General features: G+C 30.7%; 3 protein-coding genes across 4 annotated transcripts in view; 2 read left to right on the forward strand and 1 right to left on the reverse strand.

Annotated features, from left to right (window-relative positions):
• The window catches only part of LOC146955256 (uncharacterized), a 28,969-nt gene extending 22,867 nt beyond the window's left edge, over positions 1–6,102 (forward strand). Inside the window, exons 3-5 of the mRNA XM_085720868.1 lie at positions 5,146–5,436; positions 5,596–5,624; positions 5,771–6,102. Of these exons, the coding sequence (XP_085576994.1) occupies positions 5,146–5,436; positions 5,596–5,624; positions 5,771–5,956 (506 nt within the window). The 3' untranslated portion in view covers positions 5,957–6,102. The remainder of the gene's footprint in view (positions 1–5,145; positions 5,437–5,595; positions 5,625–5,770) is intronic.
• Positions 881–5,030, reverse strand: LOC146955260 (uncharacterized). Of its 2 annotated transcripts, none has more exons than XM_085720854.1 (15): positions 4,704–5,030; positions 4,539–4,587; positions 4,335–4,359; positions 3,636–3,781; positions 3,254–3,521; positions 3,080–3,170; positions 2,873–2,997; positions 2,694–2,784; positions 2,434–2,596; positions 2,118–2,275; positions 1,907–2,027; positions 1,663–1,833; positions 1,533–1,574; positions 1,377–1,430; positions 881–1,280 (listed from the first exon to the last, which is right to left on the reverse strand). In XM_085720854.1, the coding sequence occupies exons 4-15, from the start codon at positions 3,774–3,776 to the stop codon at positions 1,107–1,109; spliced, it is 1,599 nt and encodes a 532-aa protein (XP_085576980.1). In that variant the 5' UTR covers positions 3,777–3,781; positions 4,335–4,359; positions 4,539–4,587; positions 4,704–5,030; the 3' UTR covers positions 881–1,106. The 2 variants fall into 2 exon arrangements, with proteins under 2 accessions (XP_085576980.1, XP_085576983.1); XM_085720857.1 differs by having other exon boundaries at positions 4,563–4,587; positions 4,704–5,024.
• Positions 6,103–15,806: 9,704 nt separating the features above from the next.
• Positions 15,807–18,196, forward strand: LOC146955261 (homeobox-leucine zipper protein HAT14-like). Its single transcript, XM_085720884.1, has 4 exons — positions 15,807–16,357; positions 16,732–17,027; positions 17,123–17,202; positions 17,739–18,196. The coding sequence occupies exons 1-4, from the start codon at positions 16,126–16,128 to the stop codon at positions 18,037–18,039; spliced, it is 909 nt and encodes a 302-aa protein (XP_085577010.1). The 5' UTR covers positions 15,807–16,125; the 3' UTR covers positions 18,040–18,196.
• Positions 18,197–19,084: the final 888 nt, after the last annotated feature.

Raw genomic sequence — 19,084 nt, forward strand, 5'->3', positions numbered from 1 at the left:
AGTTAGTAAAAGTGATCCCATAAAGGTTTTGATGTTGTTCTATGACTACATAATATCCACGATTTTGGAATACTCAAACTATAATACAATATACTTTGACATCTTTTGTTTTAAAAAAAGAGACTTTGACATTTACCCATAAAATGGTACAACTGTACTACAAAACCTTCTTGGAAATAGTAATAGAAGGAAAGGACAGTTAGATTTTGGTAGAGTATATAATGTAGGAGAAAGTAGGATAAGACATTACTGTTCAATTAGGTTTATTGATGATGACAAACTCTATTATATATATTGCTACACATAAGTCTGATTTGATATGTTGGGTATGGATTGTATTGGTCATTGTACTATTTCATCATTTCTCTCAAAGATGTTTGGTCATGGTTTTGCAGACATAGTTAGAATTCAATTAACATAATTGTTGTAGTTAGTAAACATGAACTATGAAATATGAATGATTGAATAAGTCTATGAGGCAAAGAAAGAAATTTCGATAAGATATCTACAGTAAGGGAAAAACAACATGGATATAAACTTCTAAAATAACTATCATAATTTTCTCATAAACATGTTTATAAAAAATTTAAATGATTAATGTAATTGCTTGATAGACTTTGAAAATCTCCTTATATACAAAAATTTAAATGAATAATGATAATAATTTATGAAAAGTTCCCTATTCCTCTAAATAATTAACTGGTATAACATCATATTCGTACTTTTATTATATGATATAGCTGAATATTATTTTATGAAATAACTTGTATGGAATTAACTATAATGAAACAATTTTTGCTAATTCAAAGGTATAATAAATTGTTAGATAGATAATTATTCAAAATTAACTTATAAAGAAGGTTTATATGATAAATAAGCATAGGTTTAAACAGAGATACGTATATGTTAAATAGAAGTTGTTCTTAGGTAAGATAAGACCAAATGCAACAATGTTTGAGGTTGCTGAAATATCAGATTAACTGATATTCAATCAAAATAATAGAGTACTTAGAGCCACATACGGCTATTAATTAGATAATAAGTTAATTAGATAATAAGTACTGCTGATGTAGTTATATAGAAGTGTGCATGACAAATATGATAATTCAATCTTTCTTTTCTCTCTTGATATTTCTCCTGATCTTAGTTGAAGATTGTTTGGTTGAGCACGTATCTGGGCTTTCGAAATCTTTGGTAGGAAGTTCATCTGCAACTCTCTTGCCTGGTGTGAGCGAAGATTGGCTTTCAGTTTCATTCTGATTTATAGTAGATGGTGTTGGCTGCAATTACATTGATGAGGATGAAATTAGCAATGAATGACAAAACAAAAAGGATGTATAATTTTAAGAAATTGTCAAACAATTATCACAACTTACAGTTGGGATAGTTGACATGGTCTGAAGTTGAGAAAGAGTGGTTGTGTCTGCAATCTGTGGAAACATCGAAGAACAATTGTTAGAAATAATCCAACATTGTATATGGTTCCCCTGTGGCAGCGATATATAACTCTGTGAAAGCTAACTTAACAGTACCTCTGCAATTTCAACATTCTCAACAGCCAGAATATCATCCTCCTAATGTAAAATAAAATCATTGTCATGATACTACTTTTGAAATTTGTTAACACTAATGAAAGTTGTGAAACTGATATTAGAAGAGTACCTCAGTCTTTGGGAACAATGCTTTGATCTTTTCAACCAAGCCTTCATCCTCCTTAATTGCTTGAACAGAACAGCTGTCCCAAGTTGGCTGCCACTTAACTTTACAAACAAATTCTCTGTTTTCCAATTGGTCCAGATGAACTGGATATTCCAAGGGATTTGTGACACCGGCCTATATGCAACATATACATAAGATACGATCAGTATTTAATCTCCCTGTAAGGTACAAAGGTGATAACCAATACCTCAATCATGACCCTCTGAAGATCAGCAGCAGTAGTTCCAAGCAATTCATTGCACTCACGATCCCAGAAGAAAAACTTAGTTGCAACTCCATTATATTCGACCTCCACTTCTAACTTAAATCTGCATAACAAATTCCAATAACTGAATACGCAGTTCTAATTACAAATATTTATAATGGAGGAATTAACCTACTACATTACTCTTTTGTACCTTAGATTGATAGCATTGGTCTCATGTTTTTGGTCACAAAACAGTGGTAAAGTATCACCCTTTGCAGCCCTGTTGCATTTGGTGCATGCTTTGTAGTACCACCCATTCTTGGAAGGTTTCACTTGATTGATCTTCACAACAGTCACACACACAGTTGTCTTCGGTATATATACAAAAGCAAAAAGGCAACAACTTCAGTTCTAATCAAATAACAATGTTCATTGTATATACAGGTTACTCAATTACATAATGTAATAAACATCAATTTATTTCTAACCTGTGAATTGACTATGAATTAAGCAAGAATATGAAATACCTCCGTGAGTTGCATAATCTCTTTCAGTGGTAGAACAACAGCACTGCCAATGAACCTTTCAATAGATGAGTATTGCGTCATACTTGACGAAGAGGGGCTAGCAATTTGAGAAGAGAGACTTAGTTGCTGAGTCTGTGAGAATGCTGGGTCATCAAGAGGCAACCTATACAGGTTATAAATAAATTTTTAGTTAATAAACATTAAGAGTAAGTACTTTGATCATTCAATTGGTAAACCACTATATAGTAAATATTAATTACCCTTGTTTGAATTCAAGGACCTCGGGGAAATCAGGATTGAAAAAAAGCTTGGTAGCATTCCATGCATTAGAGACCCCGAGCTCATACTTTTCTATAGAATGATAAGTATATTAAAAACAAAGCATATCATGTAAGGAATTTCAAGACTAATATTTATTGAGTACTTCATTATTAATAACCTGTGGCTTCCTTAATCTTAGCATTGTGAATAAGAATGATAGTTGGTCCAGACTCAGCTTTGTTGGTAAAGTTAAGGAATTGAAGACCAAAGTCTTCCCACAATGTACAACTTAATAATGTTCCCCTGTACATAGTGACAATATGGATGAAAATTTGTTATAGAAACTAAATGACTTGTAATGTCATTAAAAAGATTAAAAATGTACTTTAGGTCTTTCATCCAGAAATTGATTTGTATTTTCCTAGATCCTTGTTGAGTCTGAGTGTATCCTAATTCATGAAAGGCTCCAATGACATCTATAAAACACATAATTAATGTTAATAAAAAATGTTTAGTCGTAATTTTACAAACTGCAAAAGGGAAAATATGTCCAATTTACCTATCAGGACATCTGGCCTTACTTCTCCCTTCTTGATCTCATCAAAGTCCTTAAAGTTGAAGGATGGTTTGGGAATGTCATGCTTGTCAATGTTGTCAACACTTGTTCCACCATTAAACACCAACCTAAATGGATGATCAGTTGCTTTTATGGACATCTCATTTTTCTCGACATCAAAGTTTTGCAGAGTAAAGGTAGTGTTCTCAGCAATTCTACCCTTAAACTGATCTTTTAATTCCGCTGGAACAATGACTTGAATACGATCACCCTGATGACAATTAGAAGTGAATTATACATACTTATTAAAAAAAATAGTTTGTATTAAATAATAAATATAGATGAGTGATGTTGTAACAATTTAGTTTAGTGATGTCAAAACCACCTCTTTGTCACACAACACCATCTCAATATGTTGTTTGTTCTTTGAATTTGCAACAGTCCACATGTCAACAACTCGAACTGCAATTTTCCACAGAGATTTGGAATCATTGAGGTTCTTGATCTTTTGGAAAGGCCTAGCCATTGTTGCTGCAAAAAAAACATGTTTTCAACAGCAACAGAATGATTTGAAAAACGTGATTATGAATACATCTATTATAATGATATAGCAGGAATAACACGTTGAAAGTTAAACATGAAACACAACCAAACTTTGTCTCTACATAATGTTAGACACCCAACTCCATTTTTTTTAAAGTTAAACATGTAACACAACCAAACTTTGACTTTTACATGGTGATTATTGATATAATTTGTAAAATATTTGAATTATAAACATGTAAAACAACCAAAGTTTGACTTTGGCATTGTGCTTAGTAAGTATATTTGCAATATTTTTCAAAAATAAACATGTAACACAACCAAATTTTGAACTTTTACATGTTTGATATGCTCTGTTCAGGAGGGAAATTTTCCCAAAAGATTACTTTGGAAAACTGATTTCATGCAAGCAGGAACCGATCTATGATAGTGTTGTTCTAAAAAAAATGTTGAACAAACATTAAAATGAAAACATGATTATATACAAATTTCAACCATAAAAATAAAAAGTTGTTACTGAAAAAATGTATAAAATATATACCAGGATGAAGAATGCTTGAAGGAACCTGCAAAATGAAAAAAAATAGTTTGTATTAGTTAATGCAAAATAACATGTTCTTTCAGGTTAGAACCTTTGCATGCAACCGGTCTATGGAAGTGTTGTTCTCAAATAAAGGTTGAACAAAAATGAAAAGAAGAACATGATTATATACAAATTTCAAGCAGAAAAAGAAGAAGTTGTTACTTGGAAAATGTACAAAATATATACCAGGATGATGAATTCTTGAAGGAACCTGCAAAATGAAAAAAAAATAAGAACAATATGAGATGAATTTAATAAATGCTTGAGGATAGAAATCGAAAATGAATGGGAAAATATGGAGATGAAAAGAGATAGAGAGAGAGCTACCAGATTTTGGATTGTGAAGAGAGAGAGTGAATGAAGTGTGTTTGGAAGGAATAGAAGTTTAGGGAGTATACATTTCTCTGCAAAGTACAACCCACTCCCCCCAATGAAGTGACATATGCTTTTTCCAAATCCTTTTCAAAATCTTTGTGAATATTTCCCTCCTTTCCCTCTTCACGTGAGCTAAACCCTTTTCTCTTTGGAAGCTAACAGTCAAAACCCAACAGGACACGTGGCATATAATGAAGCTATCCATGTGCCAAGCAAAGCCGCAGCCAAATGTCGCCTTGTGGTGCAGCGTGCACTCCTTTCTTATATTATAAGAGATTACAAGTTTGTTCAAATTCTGGTGTGCAACAATGCTATAGGCTAATTAATGTAGCCACTATTTCACAACATGTTTTTGCCCTGTTCTAATCTCTGTTTTCTTTGCTTGCTTTGATAGACCCTGCTGTATCGAAACGAAAGCTAAAGACAAAGCGAAAGAAAGGAAGTCGAAAGGCACCAAACGATATAACAAAGGGGCCTAATCAACCTGCAGCCTCATCAAAAGAATTAACTCACAACAAGTGCATCGATCCCCACAATGATTTCAAGCTAGATCTTAACGATATTGATATTGATATTGATATTGATATGATAAAGAAGGAAAGGTCTTCCGAACATGATCAAAACAAGTGCATTGAGGCTCAGCAAGCTTCATGGAATGCTTATGATCTACTTTTGGACCCATATGGTAAAAAACTATATCTTTTAACTCCATATTTGACACATTAATATTATATGCTGTGATACTTATGTCAAAAGTTTAGTTAAGAGTTGATTTTGATTCTTCTTCTTCTTATTGTTACTACTTTATGTTCATAACTCTCATAACCATATTTTATTTTTACAGATCCCTTTCCTTCGCCGGAGCAGATTAAGGTATTGTGTTATATGATGCCTTTTTTACTCTCCACTTTCGCTTCAGTTACAAACATGTCTTTCAAGTTAATATAGTATTTCTTTTTGTTTGTTGCTTAAACTTTTCTGTTTTCTCCTCTTTTTTTTTTTGTCCCTTCTGTTTGTAGGATCCTAGTTCCCCTGAATGCTCCGACCCAGAACTTGATGAAGAATTGACATTGCTCGATTTTCCACAAAAGTTGTACAGGTCAAGTCCTCAGAGCTCTACTCTTCTACCATTCATGGAGGAGAGCGCTAGAGAAAAACTGTGCAATATTATGGAGGATTTTTCGGAAGCAGACATCGATGGATGATGAAGATATGTCATCATGTCATTCCATGAATTAGATTTTTATAATCATTAGTTGGCACTAAAATTATTTATATTTCTTAATGTGTTTCTGATTTTATAAATTATTATTAATGTGGAAAAAGACAATGATATATTGTTAGTTGCTTATATTTGGAACAAGATAACCAAGCCATCATCTCGATCGCATACAGCATGACTTTGAAGTCAAAAACAAATTATTTGCTCTCATCTACATAATATTGAGCTGAATTAGTATGCAGAAGACTATTTTGTTTTGTGAAATTGTTTGACCAAGTCACTTTTTGTCATGTGAATACTTTTTAAAAAATAAAAAACAAAGGAAGTTTGCAGCAGAAAATTAAACCCTAAAGAAATATTAACAAAATTGAAAGTAGGGAAGTTCAAGTCTATTTCTAAAAAAAAAAAGTCTTCAAAAAATTTGGACAGGTATTTGGTTCCACCAAACAGAAGAATTCAAAGACAAACGTGAGTTTGCATGCTTATGAGCAGAATGATTTTCTTTTCTATTGATATGAGACACAATGATAGGCATGTAACAATTTTAGATGACTTAAATGCCAAGGAACACCGGCATTGGCTCTTTGATGAGCGATTTCCTCTGCAAATAGGGCACCAATAATCTCAATGTTCAGAGAGTTTGACACTCCTAAATTAATAGCAAAGGCTCCTAAAAAAAACAGAGTTGCAGCTTATGAACAATCCACCACAAGCTAAAAACCATGATTACCAATTGAAGCAACACGTTGATGAATGTGCCTTAGGGCAGGTTGATTTTAACTTTGAAGATGATAAAATTTGTGATGGTATTAACAGACAAATTATTATGATTACCAGTTAATGAGGTTCCTAAAATGACGAGGTTGATTGTAGTTATTGGGTTGATGGCCCTATTAGAAAATCTCCTTTGGTTTCTGCAATACCAAATGTTGTTGAAGAATTTGTAACCGCAACTAAGATGACCAACTTAAACTGTGGAGACCAATTTCTATCGTATAAGTTATGGACATGATTGAAAGTTAAGAAATTGTAGTGAAAATTGATGGAATAACCTAGCCAGTTCCAAATGCATTTTGCATAGATGCAATCAAGGAATGAATGAAAGGAAGTTGTAACATTGACAACACAAAGGATGAACATAGAAGGAAGATTACAATCTTTTCTTGCAAGAATGTCGTCGGTAACTTGTCTAGCAGGGTTCTCCACAAAAGTAAAGTTTTTGAAAGAGGGATTGCAAAATGTGTTATTGAAACCAAAAACTCTCATGACTTTGAGAAGGAAGTTCCAATCTAGAGTATCACAAACTTTAGCAATGTCAATCAAATGTTTTTTTGTGAAGGACATTGATTGCCTCGAATGTCAAACTAATGCAGTAGTCTTTGATGTTTCTCCCTTTGATAGAGCCTCATTATTGAATTGGAGTGATAGCATACGTAATTTGTGTGGCATAATTTTTGAGATAATTTTAAATTTTAAATTTGTTATAGTAATAGGCCTATAATGGTTCATTGAATCTGCATTGTTAGTTTTAGGAATAAGAATAATATTGCTCGAATTAAAATTTTGCAAAATCTATCCGGATCTAAAAACTACAAAACTACTTTTATCACATCATACCTGATGATGTTCCAAAAGGTTCGACAAAATATTGCTCCGAATCCATCTGGTTTTGGAGCACTATTTATTTAGATCAAATACAACTTAAAAAGTTTATTCATGATAACGTAACATAGTCAACATGTTGTTAACTTTAGTCAACATGCCATTGTCAGTCACTATATTGTTGCTATTGAAGATAGAAGTGAAGAGATTAAACACATTAGCGGAAACTTCAGCTGGATTATTGAGGAACTAATAACCATTTATCAAAGTAGTGATAAGATTAGAAGCATTTTTTATACCTTTGCAATCCTATGAAAATAAGAAGTGTTTATGTCACCATTACAATGCCATTTAACCTTAGTTTTTTCTTGCCAAAATATATCCTCAATGTTAAGTGCATTTTCCAAAACCATTTGTGCATTATTTTCTTGATGCATTGGGGCATTAGTGTGCCCTAATAACTTTTCTATCTCTTGTTGTTGCACAACTTCATATCCTCATTTAATAACTTCAACTTTTGATTCAAAATGTAGATAAGGCAACCAATAAGAGATGAAATTCAACCATGCCTAATAACATTTACAAAATCAGGGTTAGCAATCCACATTTTCACGAATTTACACTTAGAAAGTAATTCGACCTTAGTGAGAGTTGAATAACTCACTAATTTACAGGAATTGAACCAATATTGGTTACATAAGTTTCATGTTTCCCTTTTCTTGGATGAATTAGGTTATTGTTATCAGTCCAATTTTGAAAATCCAATTGACAATTTAGCTGGAAAGTAGATACTTCTCTACTCATGAACACCTAAGACGGTGCTGAAATCACTAAAACAAAACCATGACATGAGAACTTGAAATATTGGCAAGGGTTTTCCAGAATTATCTACTAATATAGAAGGTAGAGGTATAAACAGCTAAAATACCAAAAATTTCGACATATTTTAACTTTTAAAAATATATGATCAGTAAAAATGAAGGTAGGATTCAAAAATATGGAATAAAGGCACTAAAGATTAGGAGTGACGTTGTGATAACCAAAAAAATGTTGGTTATTACCATTGATTTAATTTCTCCCCATTATTTAAGAGTCTTTTGAGTTATTGTATGAACTAAATATCTTATTCTATGTCTATTTAGGATTTTACGAGTTTATTTAGTTTTTTATTGTTATTTAGTCATTTAGAACAATTTATGCTCGTTAGTGTTGGTTGAATAATTTTTTTTCTTTTGTTTCCTTGATGGGTGTCTCATGTAGTATCAATTAACATGACATTTTTTAAAATAGAATCTTGTCTTTTATGAAAATTAAAATTTGGTCAACACAACATCATAATCATCCATATGCGTGACTTTGAAATTAGGTATAAGAAAAAAATCAAATGTTTTTTTTATAATAATTTGATTGTTATGATTGATTGACGATGGAAAAACTACTCCCTTATAATAGCCATTTTTACAATAATTTAAGGATAAGTGTTGATTTATGCTTAATTGATTAATAACAACATGTGCCTTAAGCATTGCTTGGATTGATGGAATCCGATGGAATGGAGCGGAACAGAATAGTATTTAATAAGGTTTCATTGTTTGGATTGTTAAAATATAGATGGAATGGAGTGGAGTGGGACATGATGAAATACATTCAATCTCATTCCATCATTCTCTCTTATTTTCCTTCCCTCCCAATTTGGGGCGTATAGGATAGAATGAAACCTCTTAATTACATAATTATCTTTTTACCCCTATTTTTTATTTCACAAAATTGTAGCATTTCTTCTTCTACCTCCCGTTTACATTTTTTTATTCTGGTCAATTTCTTTCTGTTTTTGCATTGTTTCATGTATTTTCGTTTCCCTTTCTAGAATTGTTTCATGTATTTTCGTTTCCCTTTCTAGAATACATACAAGTACAGCTCGTCATTTGTTGATAAACTAAACTATTAAGATATTTTCTGCGTTGTTTCATGTTTTGTTGTCACCCTGTTCTTATATGCACATAACAATAACTAATTGCAATTGTGATTTTTTTGGTTTAATATCTTTTAAACGGTCTTTTGGGTTGATAATTAATTTAAATTAGGGTTTTTTTTTTTTTTTACAATTGTTGTTATAAAAGTTATAACATTTTAATTATATTGATAAAAGATAATAACAGTAAAAATGGAATAAAAAATTATATCATATTCCGTTCTCTTTCTAAATAATGGAATAGAATTTATGTTAATTTATATTCCATTCCACTCAATTCTACTACTATTACGTTTCATTCCGCTCGTTCCGTTCTCTTCCATCAATTCAAACAAAACTAAATGTAAAAATTTATCTCAGAAATTGTACATTCAATTTCTTAAAAATTTAAAAGTTTTTTTTTTAATCGGCAAATATTATTAAACGTCATTCCCGCAAGACGCAGGATATGAACGAAACAGGATACAAATGGTGCCCGCATATAGACGGAACACCAGAACCACCTAAGAACACCCCTGAAAATAAACCCACCAAAACACCATCAACACCTAAAACAGACTCCAAAAATACAAGCACTGTAAACACGGTATGCACCACTGCTCATCGTCACTACTCACTCTCAAAGAACACCCTCAAAATAAAACACCAATACCCCAACACCAAGCTAAGCCACATTTCGAAAAGCACCTGACCGAAGGATCATGCTGCTGCCACAACCTCGCGACCCCTGATCCACCGAAAGAGCACAAAAACAAAAGCCGAAAAACCAGCTTGAGTCAAAGAACTGACTCCCGATCTCGAATCAAAAGTGATCGGCCTACCAGACTTTAGAACCAAAAGTTATTTTTTTAATATAAAATTTTACTTTTAGTTCCACTTACATAGAGTCCAATAACACTTATCCTTAGAGAATAAGTCAACACATTACTCCTTCTGTTCCACGGTAAGTGTTTCATTTGTAAAAAAAAATAATTGTCTCCAAAATAAATTATTCATTTCACTTCTAATGCAATATTATTCATATTTTTCAATTATAAACTCTAATTAATACTAATTTCATCACTCTCTGAGTAGTATATCATTTTCTATTTATATTGATAATTATGAATGTACCATCACTCTCCAAAATAAGAGTGTTGAAAATAATTTTTTTTCATTTATATATTTTTTTTAACGTGTAAAATGATCAAATTTTGAGACTAATCAATTCAACAATTATTAATTGATTTGACATATATTGAAGTAGTAGTACTAATATTCAACCCTTGTTGTTTGTCTAGTCCAATTCACGAATCTCGTGCATGATTGAGAAATGAAAACTTGTGATTGTAGAAAGAAATTGGGAGGGTAAGAGAAGTAGAAGTCGAAGACCCTTGTTCACGGTTAAGTGGGGTATGTTATCTTTTTTAACATTCCATTCCATTTTCATCAACAATTATTAGATGATGGTCACTTTTTGGCAAAGGTTCGTTTTCTGAAAGCAAAAGGGTCCCACCCAATAATTCACACATCTTTCTCTGCAGCTTATCATTAAAGCCTGCATGACTTCAATTATTGCAATGATCCCAAAAGCATGACATATCTGACCCTCCTTATTTCCTCTGTGTGCCCTATTTTAAAATAGTTCAATATTTATTTTCTAATTCTAAAGCTAACACGCGCAAGGGACCACTTGTTATATTTTTCTTCAATTTCATCAAATTCAAATAAACTAAGGGTAAAAAGGAGGACCTATATATAATATTCAATTTGATTGGGGTTACCCCACATGACCCTCATTTTACGGTCTCTATGTCATTGGATACCAATCTTTTTTTATATACATAAAATACTAAACAAAACTACCATTCAATAGTTTTTCATGTTCATTATCATTATGAAACAAGTTATAATATTGCTCCAAAAGAGTACACAAGAAACCTTAGCTTCCCCTTTTTATAAACCATGATTTATTTGCTTACTTAAACAATTGCAAAGCAAGATTAAAAGCACAAAACTTTTCTTGGAATAGTAAAACGTGGTCGGTTTGTCGATCTAATTGACACTACAAACAACAATAACAAAACAACAACAACAATAATATGTTAGGATGCCATACATTTTATTTATAAAAATGTTTAATGTGATATTTAAATCGTAAACTCTTCATATAGTGGATTTGAATGCAATTGGGTGGGAGATGAATTTGTTGATAATTTTTTATCATTCAAAGAGGTTTTGCGAAGGAAAGATTGGTAGGAAAATGTCTCATCTAATGTAGTTAGCTATAACATGATGCATTTGGTTGAAGGGCAATAACGTTTTTTTTAATAAGAAGGTTGTTGCAAAGGTAGTTGATAGAACTAAACGAATAGCATGGTCTTGGTTTATTTGTAGAAAATGATGAAATAATAATATTGTTTTTGTTAATTCCATTTTCTTGTTTTCAATGTATTTGACTTGATTCTTTTTTGTACGTTTGAGGATCCATTTAATCAAAGTAGTAAAATCCTTTTGTGTATAAAAAAATCATTGGATACATTTTTTTTAGAGAAAAAATCATTGGATACATGAATAAGATATTTTTAAAATTTTAAATATATTGGACAGACCTTTATGATAAGCTCTCAAGATATACATGATGTGTGGTGACTATTGTGACCCTTTCGTTAAATCAAGACTTCTAGATTTTCACAAGTTACAACTTTAAATTTGTTAATATATTTTCAAATGTGAAACTTCCAAGTATACAATTTTCTTCTTTAAAAAAAAAGTATACAATTTTCTTAAAAGCAATTAGGAGGTTTTTATTGCTTTACTATCATGATTTATATAATTATATAAGGAGTTATTTACATTATTATTTAAAAAAGGGTCATGTTAACTTGTGCCCTAAGGGCACATGTTAAGCAATCCTAAAATAGAAATATTCCATTAACATTTGTGCATTCAACTAATTAAAAGTCAACAAATTAAATGCAATACACGAATTCTAATAAAAAGTTTCTACATTTGACTCATTAACTTGTGCCTTGAGGGCACAAGTTAACATTTCCCTTTAAAAAAATAATGAAAATCGTTAAGTAATTCTTTAATTAACAATCTTGTCCTAATGAGAAAAATACATAGTAGTAGCTAGTTAGTATCTTTGTTTTGTCGCTTAAAATCTCCAGCTGGAAGCTACCAGAGTCATTTCACTTCAACTGGTCAGACATTTATATAACCTATTTGTATTTTTGTTCAACTTGGAAACTGCACAAACCATTTTCCCTAAATTAATAACTTTTGATAGCAAAAAACAAAAAACATTGAAACAGGACTGTTCAACTGTTTTTATCATGCCTTAATAAATACTATATCCCACAATCCCACATGATTCTTCTTCAAATTGGTACCCAAAGACAAATAATCATTCTTATCATATTGTCATGCATAATGAGAATAAGAATGAGTATGATGGCGACGATAGATGATAAAAACAACATATATACTTGCTAATCAATAAGACAATTGGAGCAGGTTAATAATCTCAGACATATCTTATAGGATGATATATCATTTTCTTCTCCTTGTCATCATGATGTTATTGGACCCTGTTTTGTTTGGTGCAACCTCTTAATTATTTTGTGTCTTGTTTGGTGAGCAACAAATTGCATAAGCATTTATTGGATTGGAGAGCAACCCTTTGGTTTAATTAGACTGTTTTCAAGATTGACTATATACTAAGTTTAGTTCAATTCTACGGTGTATAAATGAGTTAGATCTTTGCACCATGCAAAAAACTTGTTTCCCTATTGAATTAATAAATCTCATCATTGAATCAAGGTTCCTTATAAAATGAACCTATGAAAATATTGGTCCATGATGGACCAATTTTTTCAATGGTTAGATTATATGAACCCCTAAATCTTATCATGGTCTATAAACACTAAATCTAACCCATCTTTTCTTATCATTTTATAAAAAAATTCATTTTTATCCTTTATAATTATTATAATTTAAAATGTTACATATTGTTACGATAATTGTTTTTTTTCTTGACAAATTTGTTACAGTAATTTTTTGTTGTTGATATTTATACTTTTTTTAATGAATTTGTTAAGGTAATTGTTGGACAGCAGCATATTGTTATTTGATTTTATTTCTACGAAAGCGTACAAGTTTTTTCAAAAGAGAAAAGGACATTTTTTTTTTACAAATGGGAGAAAAGGTACATGTTATTTTTTTTTAAATAAGAAAAGGTACATTTTTTTTTGAAAGAAAAAATATACATGTTATTGTTACCTGATATAGTTCAGGTACCGTTATCAATTATTTATTTATTTTCATTGTTTTTTTGGAATAGTCATATTATCCTTTCCAAAAGAATAATAATAGCAGTAATAATAAATAACACATTCTTTAACTGTTCATTGCTATCTTTTATAAATAATTAAAAAGCTTTTCATTGCTATGTTTAAGTAAATGAAAATAAATATAAAATAAATTTTTGTGAGTAAATATTAATTTAATATTATAATATAAAAGATATGTTAAATTATTAAATTTTAAATATTGATTAAAAACGATGGGTTTTCATTGAAAACAATTGAAGATTAAATGTTGACATTTCAGAAAGAGAGAGAAGGCAAGAAAATATTTTAGAAAGAGTAAAGGAAATAATTAGATGTGTGAGATGTATTGTGTTATTATGTGTACATATAAATCCAATGACTATAAATATTGGTCCATTATGGACCAATACTTACACAAGTCCAGGCTAAATGGCACCTTGAATCAATTACGATAACTTATGTTTGTTAGATTGTGTAAGAAGTTTTATATTTCTTGTAAATGGTAAATCGTGGATACATAAAAAATAACTCGTTTATCTAATTCCTTAAGATTTGAGATACAAATATGGAATCTTCATCTATTATAGTCTTTGAAGCATTGGTTTGTTGTTACTTTCGACACTCTCCAAAATGTCAACGATGTAACATATGTTCAAATACTAAAAAACAAAGTTGTCCATGATACAAGATCAATTTACTGGTCCATGTTAGACAAAACACTAATTTTAGAGCAATGATAGATAGACACCCCTAATGTGTACACTCTTTTGTATCACTCTGAAAAATTTAAGTTAACCAAATATATGGTATGTGTGACCACTATTTATTTGGTTAACTAAGTGGAAAAATAGTGGTCACACGTATTTTAGTTACGTTACCACATTTTTCAGCTTTTAAATGTTGTAAAGAATAGTGGTCACACAACATGAATTTCTATATACCGATTTTCTTCATACTACTTTTCTCTCAAACAATTTTTTAAATTTAGGTTCTAGTATACTCTTATTTTGATCCACATCAGCTTCACCAACCCATGAAATTTAAAATGGAAATAAGACTTATAATCGTATCTTACCCAAAAGACCGTACAATGAAAATAAATCTAGAAACTCCAGCCGATCTTTTCTGACCCGTATGATTATTTTTCTTCAAATATTTACTTCGTCAAATTGATAGAAAAAGAATTCAAAGGGAAAAATTCTATTATTTTTTATTGAAAAGAGAAAAATTATATAATAACATAGCACTGGATAGCCATTTGATTTTTCTTTAAATATTTGATACCGCACGACTAATTTATGTGAAAAAATTGGTATATGCATTTATAGATTTTGTTAAACAACAAAATAGTTTTAGTTCCTTCAAAAAAAAAGTTTTAGTTACTAATGTTTTTTGAACAAGGTTTTAGCTCTATCAATGACATTTGTTATATGTCATTTACAGATTTTGTTAAACAAAATAGTTTTAGTTACTATTGTTTTAAAAGAGCTAACATAAGGAGAAAGATCAAGAGTGTCCCCTCAAAATACTATTTTCTCATCCTCTATAAGAGTGTCCCCTAAAAAAAGAAAAAGTTGAAAGAGTTAAATAATCAAAGCCCAAAATATGATGAAGGAGAAAATAGTACCATAACCAACATAAGGTATACAATTTCTATATTTTTTATACCTCTATCTTTTTGCACTTATACTAACTTAAATATCGGAATACTCTAAAATATGATATATTCGTAGTTTGAACTAAGTTAAATAAAGTGATATAACTTGAATACTTTTAAATGAGCTTTTTAGTTAAATATATTTGTTAGTTTGCATAAAATCAGATGCATAAATTCTTAAAAAAGTGAAATATAAAATACCCTCCTATAGAAAATTCTTAAAAGTAGTACATATATTTTTTTAGGGGATATACATATATTTATTTGCTTGTAAAAAAAAGTATACTCCTAGTACATAAATAAGGAGGGGTCTCCCTCGTGGATATTTTTATTCCCTTCTTTAGGAGGTGGTGGATGGGGAAAAAGGTGTGAGAACTGAGAGAGAATGGTTGTAATAATTATTATATACTCATACTAGTATTAAATTCATTCACGTGCCTTTGTCAACCTGTGTTTGTCGGTCAATCTTTACTCCTCCCAAACCCTTTCAAACATCACAAATATAAACCCATTATTCCCTTCTTCATTTCAATTTGCACTCTCATTGTTTTTTTCAAACAAAACTCTAGTGTTTGTTATTACTAGAATTTTACCAACAACTTCATAAAATGGAACTTGCTTTGAGCTTAGGTGACACACCAAAATTACCTATCTCTTTTCTTGACAAACCCACCAAAGATCCACTACCAAGTTTCTTCTCAACCCAACAAGGAAAAGCTTCAGAAGAAAAAAGAGGTTCTTCAGATCCACCTATTCAACTAGACCTTCTTCCTTTCTCTCCTGTTCTTAGATCTCCTCACCCTTCTTCTCACCTCCCCATTCCTTGGCTCACCCAACCATGTAATTTTCTATCTACTATAAATCCTTTTCTTTCCTCTAAATGGTTTTATATATTTGTTTAATATCTAGATAAATTTGTTTAATTTTATTTTGTTTTTATAGATTTAATTTTATCTTTTTTGTTTTTGTTTTAAAGTGCTTGAAAATTGTGGGTTTGAATTTGCACCCAAGATTTGGTACAAGGTTTTGCATATTCTTGACTAATGCATATTGAAAAATATTTGTTATGAAATGTCAATTTTTTTAATGGATCTTAGTTGCTTTGAGATATTAGTCTTTGCAGTTGCGCATCAAACAATTTTATTATCCAAAAAATTTTAAAATATGTTTAAACTTTTGTATACTCAATCATTTTTTGTTTTTGTTATCATCAGGTAGACCGGTAAGGGAGCTAGACGTGAACCGTTTCCCGGCGGCGACGACCGAAGACGTCGACGACGGCACCTCATTGTCATCCCCCAGCAGTTCTGTGTCACCATTTGCAATGGATTTCAGTATGAGGAATAACAATGCTGAATATGGAGGAAGAAACAAGAGAGAAAATGAAGGTGAAGCTGAAAGAGGGAGTGATGATGATGAAAATGGGTCAACTAGGAAGAAACTAAGACTCTCTAAAGATCAATCTGCTTTTCTTGAAGAAAGTTTCAAAGAACACACCACTCTTAATCCTGTAAATTTCTTATTTAATATTTGTTTATTTACTTGTTTCTTCTTTTTAATTAAGGTTTATTTGTTAATTAATCATGTTTATTTATTTGCTTGTAGAAGCAAAAACTTGCACTGGCTAAACAGTTGAATCTTAGTCCTCGTCAAGTTGAAGTTTGGTTTCAAAATAGAAGAGCAAGGTGAGTCTTATCCTTCAATATTTTTGTTTTAATTTTTTATCTAGGTTTAAATGCTATTCATACCCTAAAAAATATCTTTTTTTTATGCTTTTAATCATTGAAAATATTATTTTATTTTAGCCCTCATAAATATATGTCATTTTGTCTCTTCAGATAGAAATGAATTTTTCTAATATTTTATTTTAGAGTTTATTTTGAAGAATTAAAATCAAATAGTATGTATCCTAATAAGTTAGAATATGAATAATTTTTGTTTGAACTAAAACAATGATTGTGTTTAATCCTCAAACTGAGCTTCGTTTATTGCTTACAACAGACAGTATGGGTGTTACTCATCATCGCGGCCAGTATTTTTGTGTTTATTTTTTTTGCTTTGCCTTTTTTTCATGGAACCAAAAAAAACAAAACCATAAGATAAAGAAATCTAATACTACTAGAATTCTTTTGATATTTGTTGGTACCATTTACTTATCTATTTAAGTCATCTTTAATATTTTTTTTATTAAAGTTTTGTTTTGGAATGTATGATTTTGTAGGACAAAGCTAAAGCAAACAGAAGTGGATTGTGAGTATTTGAAGAGATGTTGTGAGACACTAACAGAAGAAAATAGAAGATTACAAAAAGAACTTCAAGAGCTTAGAGCTTTGAAAACTACTCAACCATTCTACATGCAACTTCCAGCTACCACTCTCACTATGTGTCCTTCTTGTGAACGTGTAGCAACAAACCCTTGCAACAACCAAACAAACACCAACAAGTCAAGAATACTGCCATTCTCTAATGCTCAAGCCCAAGCCCATCAGGCTCAAGCCCAAGCCCATCAGATTCCTTCATGACCTTATAATCTTATAGTACCATCACATGGAAAATTTTCTTTTTTTATTTGCTTTTCAGATAATATATATGATAGATAATATCATAGAGGGCGTGACAAGGTGTTAATTAGTTTCACTGACTTATTTTCCGTGTGTATATAATTTTGATTTTGACCTAGACTTGTTAATTTTTTTTTCCTTTCATTCTAATCATTTTGAGTTAATTTTTTTTCCTTTGTGTGACATGGAAGAATGATCTTTTTTTGTGTATCATTTTGGTGGTAGAATTGTGAAATGGAACATTTGGTCTGTTTTATTTTATTGGTATTTGTTTGTGTTACTCTTTTTGACCAAAAGAGCATATTGGTTATTAATTGATGCTATGATGATTAGTTTAAAGTCTTCTAAAGTCTTCATGCTCCAATGGACCAATAGTACCACTACTTTTGCAGCCACCAGTGTTATTCCTAACCATGTAATTTGCTAAACCACTATGGTATTTTTCTTCTTTTTGGTGTAAATAAACTCCCAAAAAAGAAAGAAACATGGCAGAAACATCATAAAAAACATTTTTGAGTATTTTGAATTGGTGGTCATTTTATGTTATTCACAAGGAGATAAAGTAATCGTTGTAGTAAAACAATTACAACAAAATGAATGGATCAAATTATTTTTAACCTTAAATTAGTCCATATCGAACCACAAACCCACCAAAATCAATGGTACAAAAAAAGTTTTTATGTTTTTCTTAAGCAAATGGGTGCATATAGGAAACTTTTTGGAAACCTTAAATATGTTAAAACGAAAATAATAGGAAATTCAAAACACTGGGGGTGCAAAAAAAAAATAGTGGTATATGGTTCAAATTCATTTTATGACAGTTGCCTTGAAAAAAAATAAGTGGTATATAGTTTAATATATTTTTGGGAAATGTTAACCGGTGCCCCTGGAACACGGGTTAAGGAATCAAATAGGGTAATATTTGCATTGAAAGTTGTGTAGTCAATGCATTAAAAACTTAAAAAGTGTTATTTTTGAGTTAAAATTTCCTCTTTTAGCTTCCTTA

This window comes from Medicago sativa, chromosome 1 (genome assembly GCF_051527215.1).
Source record: "Medicago sativa cultivar Bolivia chromosome 1, Bolivia_mono, whole genome shotgun sequence".
Classification (NCBI taxonomy): domain Eukaryota; kingdom Viridiplantae; phylum Streptophyta; class Magnoliopsida; order Fabales; family Fabaceae; genus Medicago; species Medicago sativa.

Coding starts and splice junctions, on each gene's coding strand:
- LOC146955260 (XM_085720854.1), bottom strand. CDS start 3,776: ATGGCTAGGCCTTTCCAAAAGATCAAGAACCTCAATGATTCCAAATCT. Junction 1,431..1,532: donor AGAATGTTGAAATTGCAGAG/GTACTGTTAAGT, acceptor ATGTTTCCACAG/ATTGCAGACACAACCACTCT. Junction 1,281..1,376: donor CCATGTCAACTATCCCAACT/GTAAGTTGTGAT, acceptor ATGTAATTGCAG/CCAACACCATCTACTATAAA.
- LOC146955261 (XM_085720884.1), top strand. CDS start 16,126: ATGGAACTTGCTTTGAGCTTAGGTGACACACCAAAATTACCTATCTCT. Junction 17,028..17,122: donor AACACACCACTCTTAATCCT/GTAAATTTCTTA, acceptor ATTTGCTTGTAG/AAGCAAAAACTTGCACTGGC. Junction 17,203..17,738: donor TTTCAAAATAGAAGAGCAAG/GTGAGTCTTATC, acceptor ATGATTTTGTAG/GACAAAGCTAAAGCAAACAG.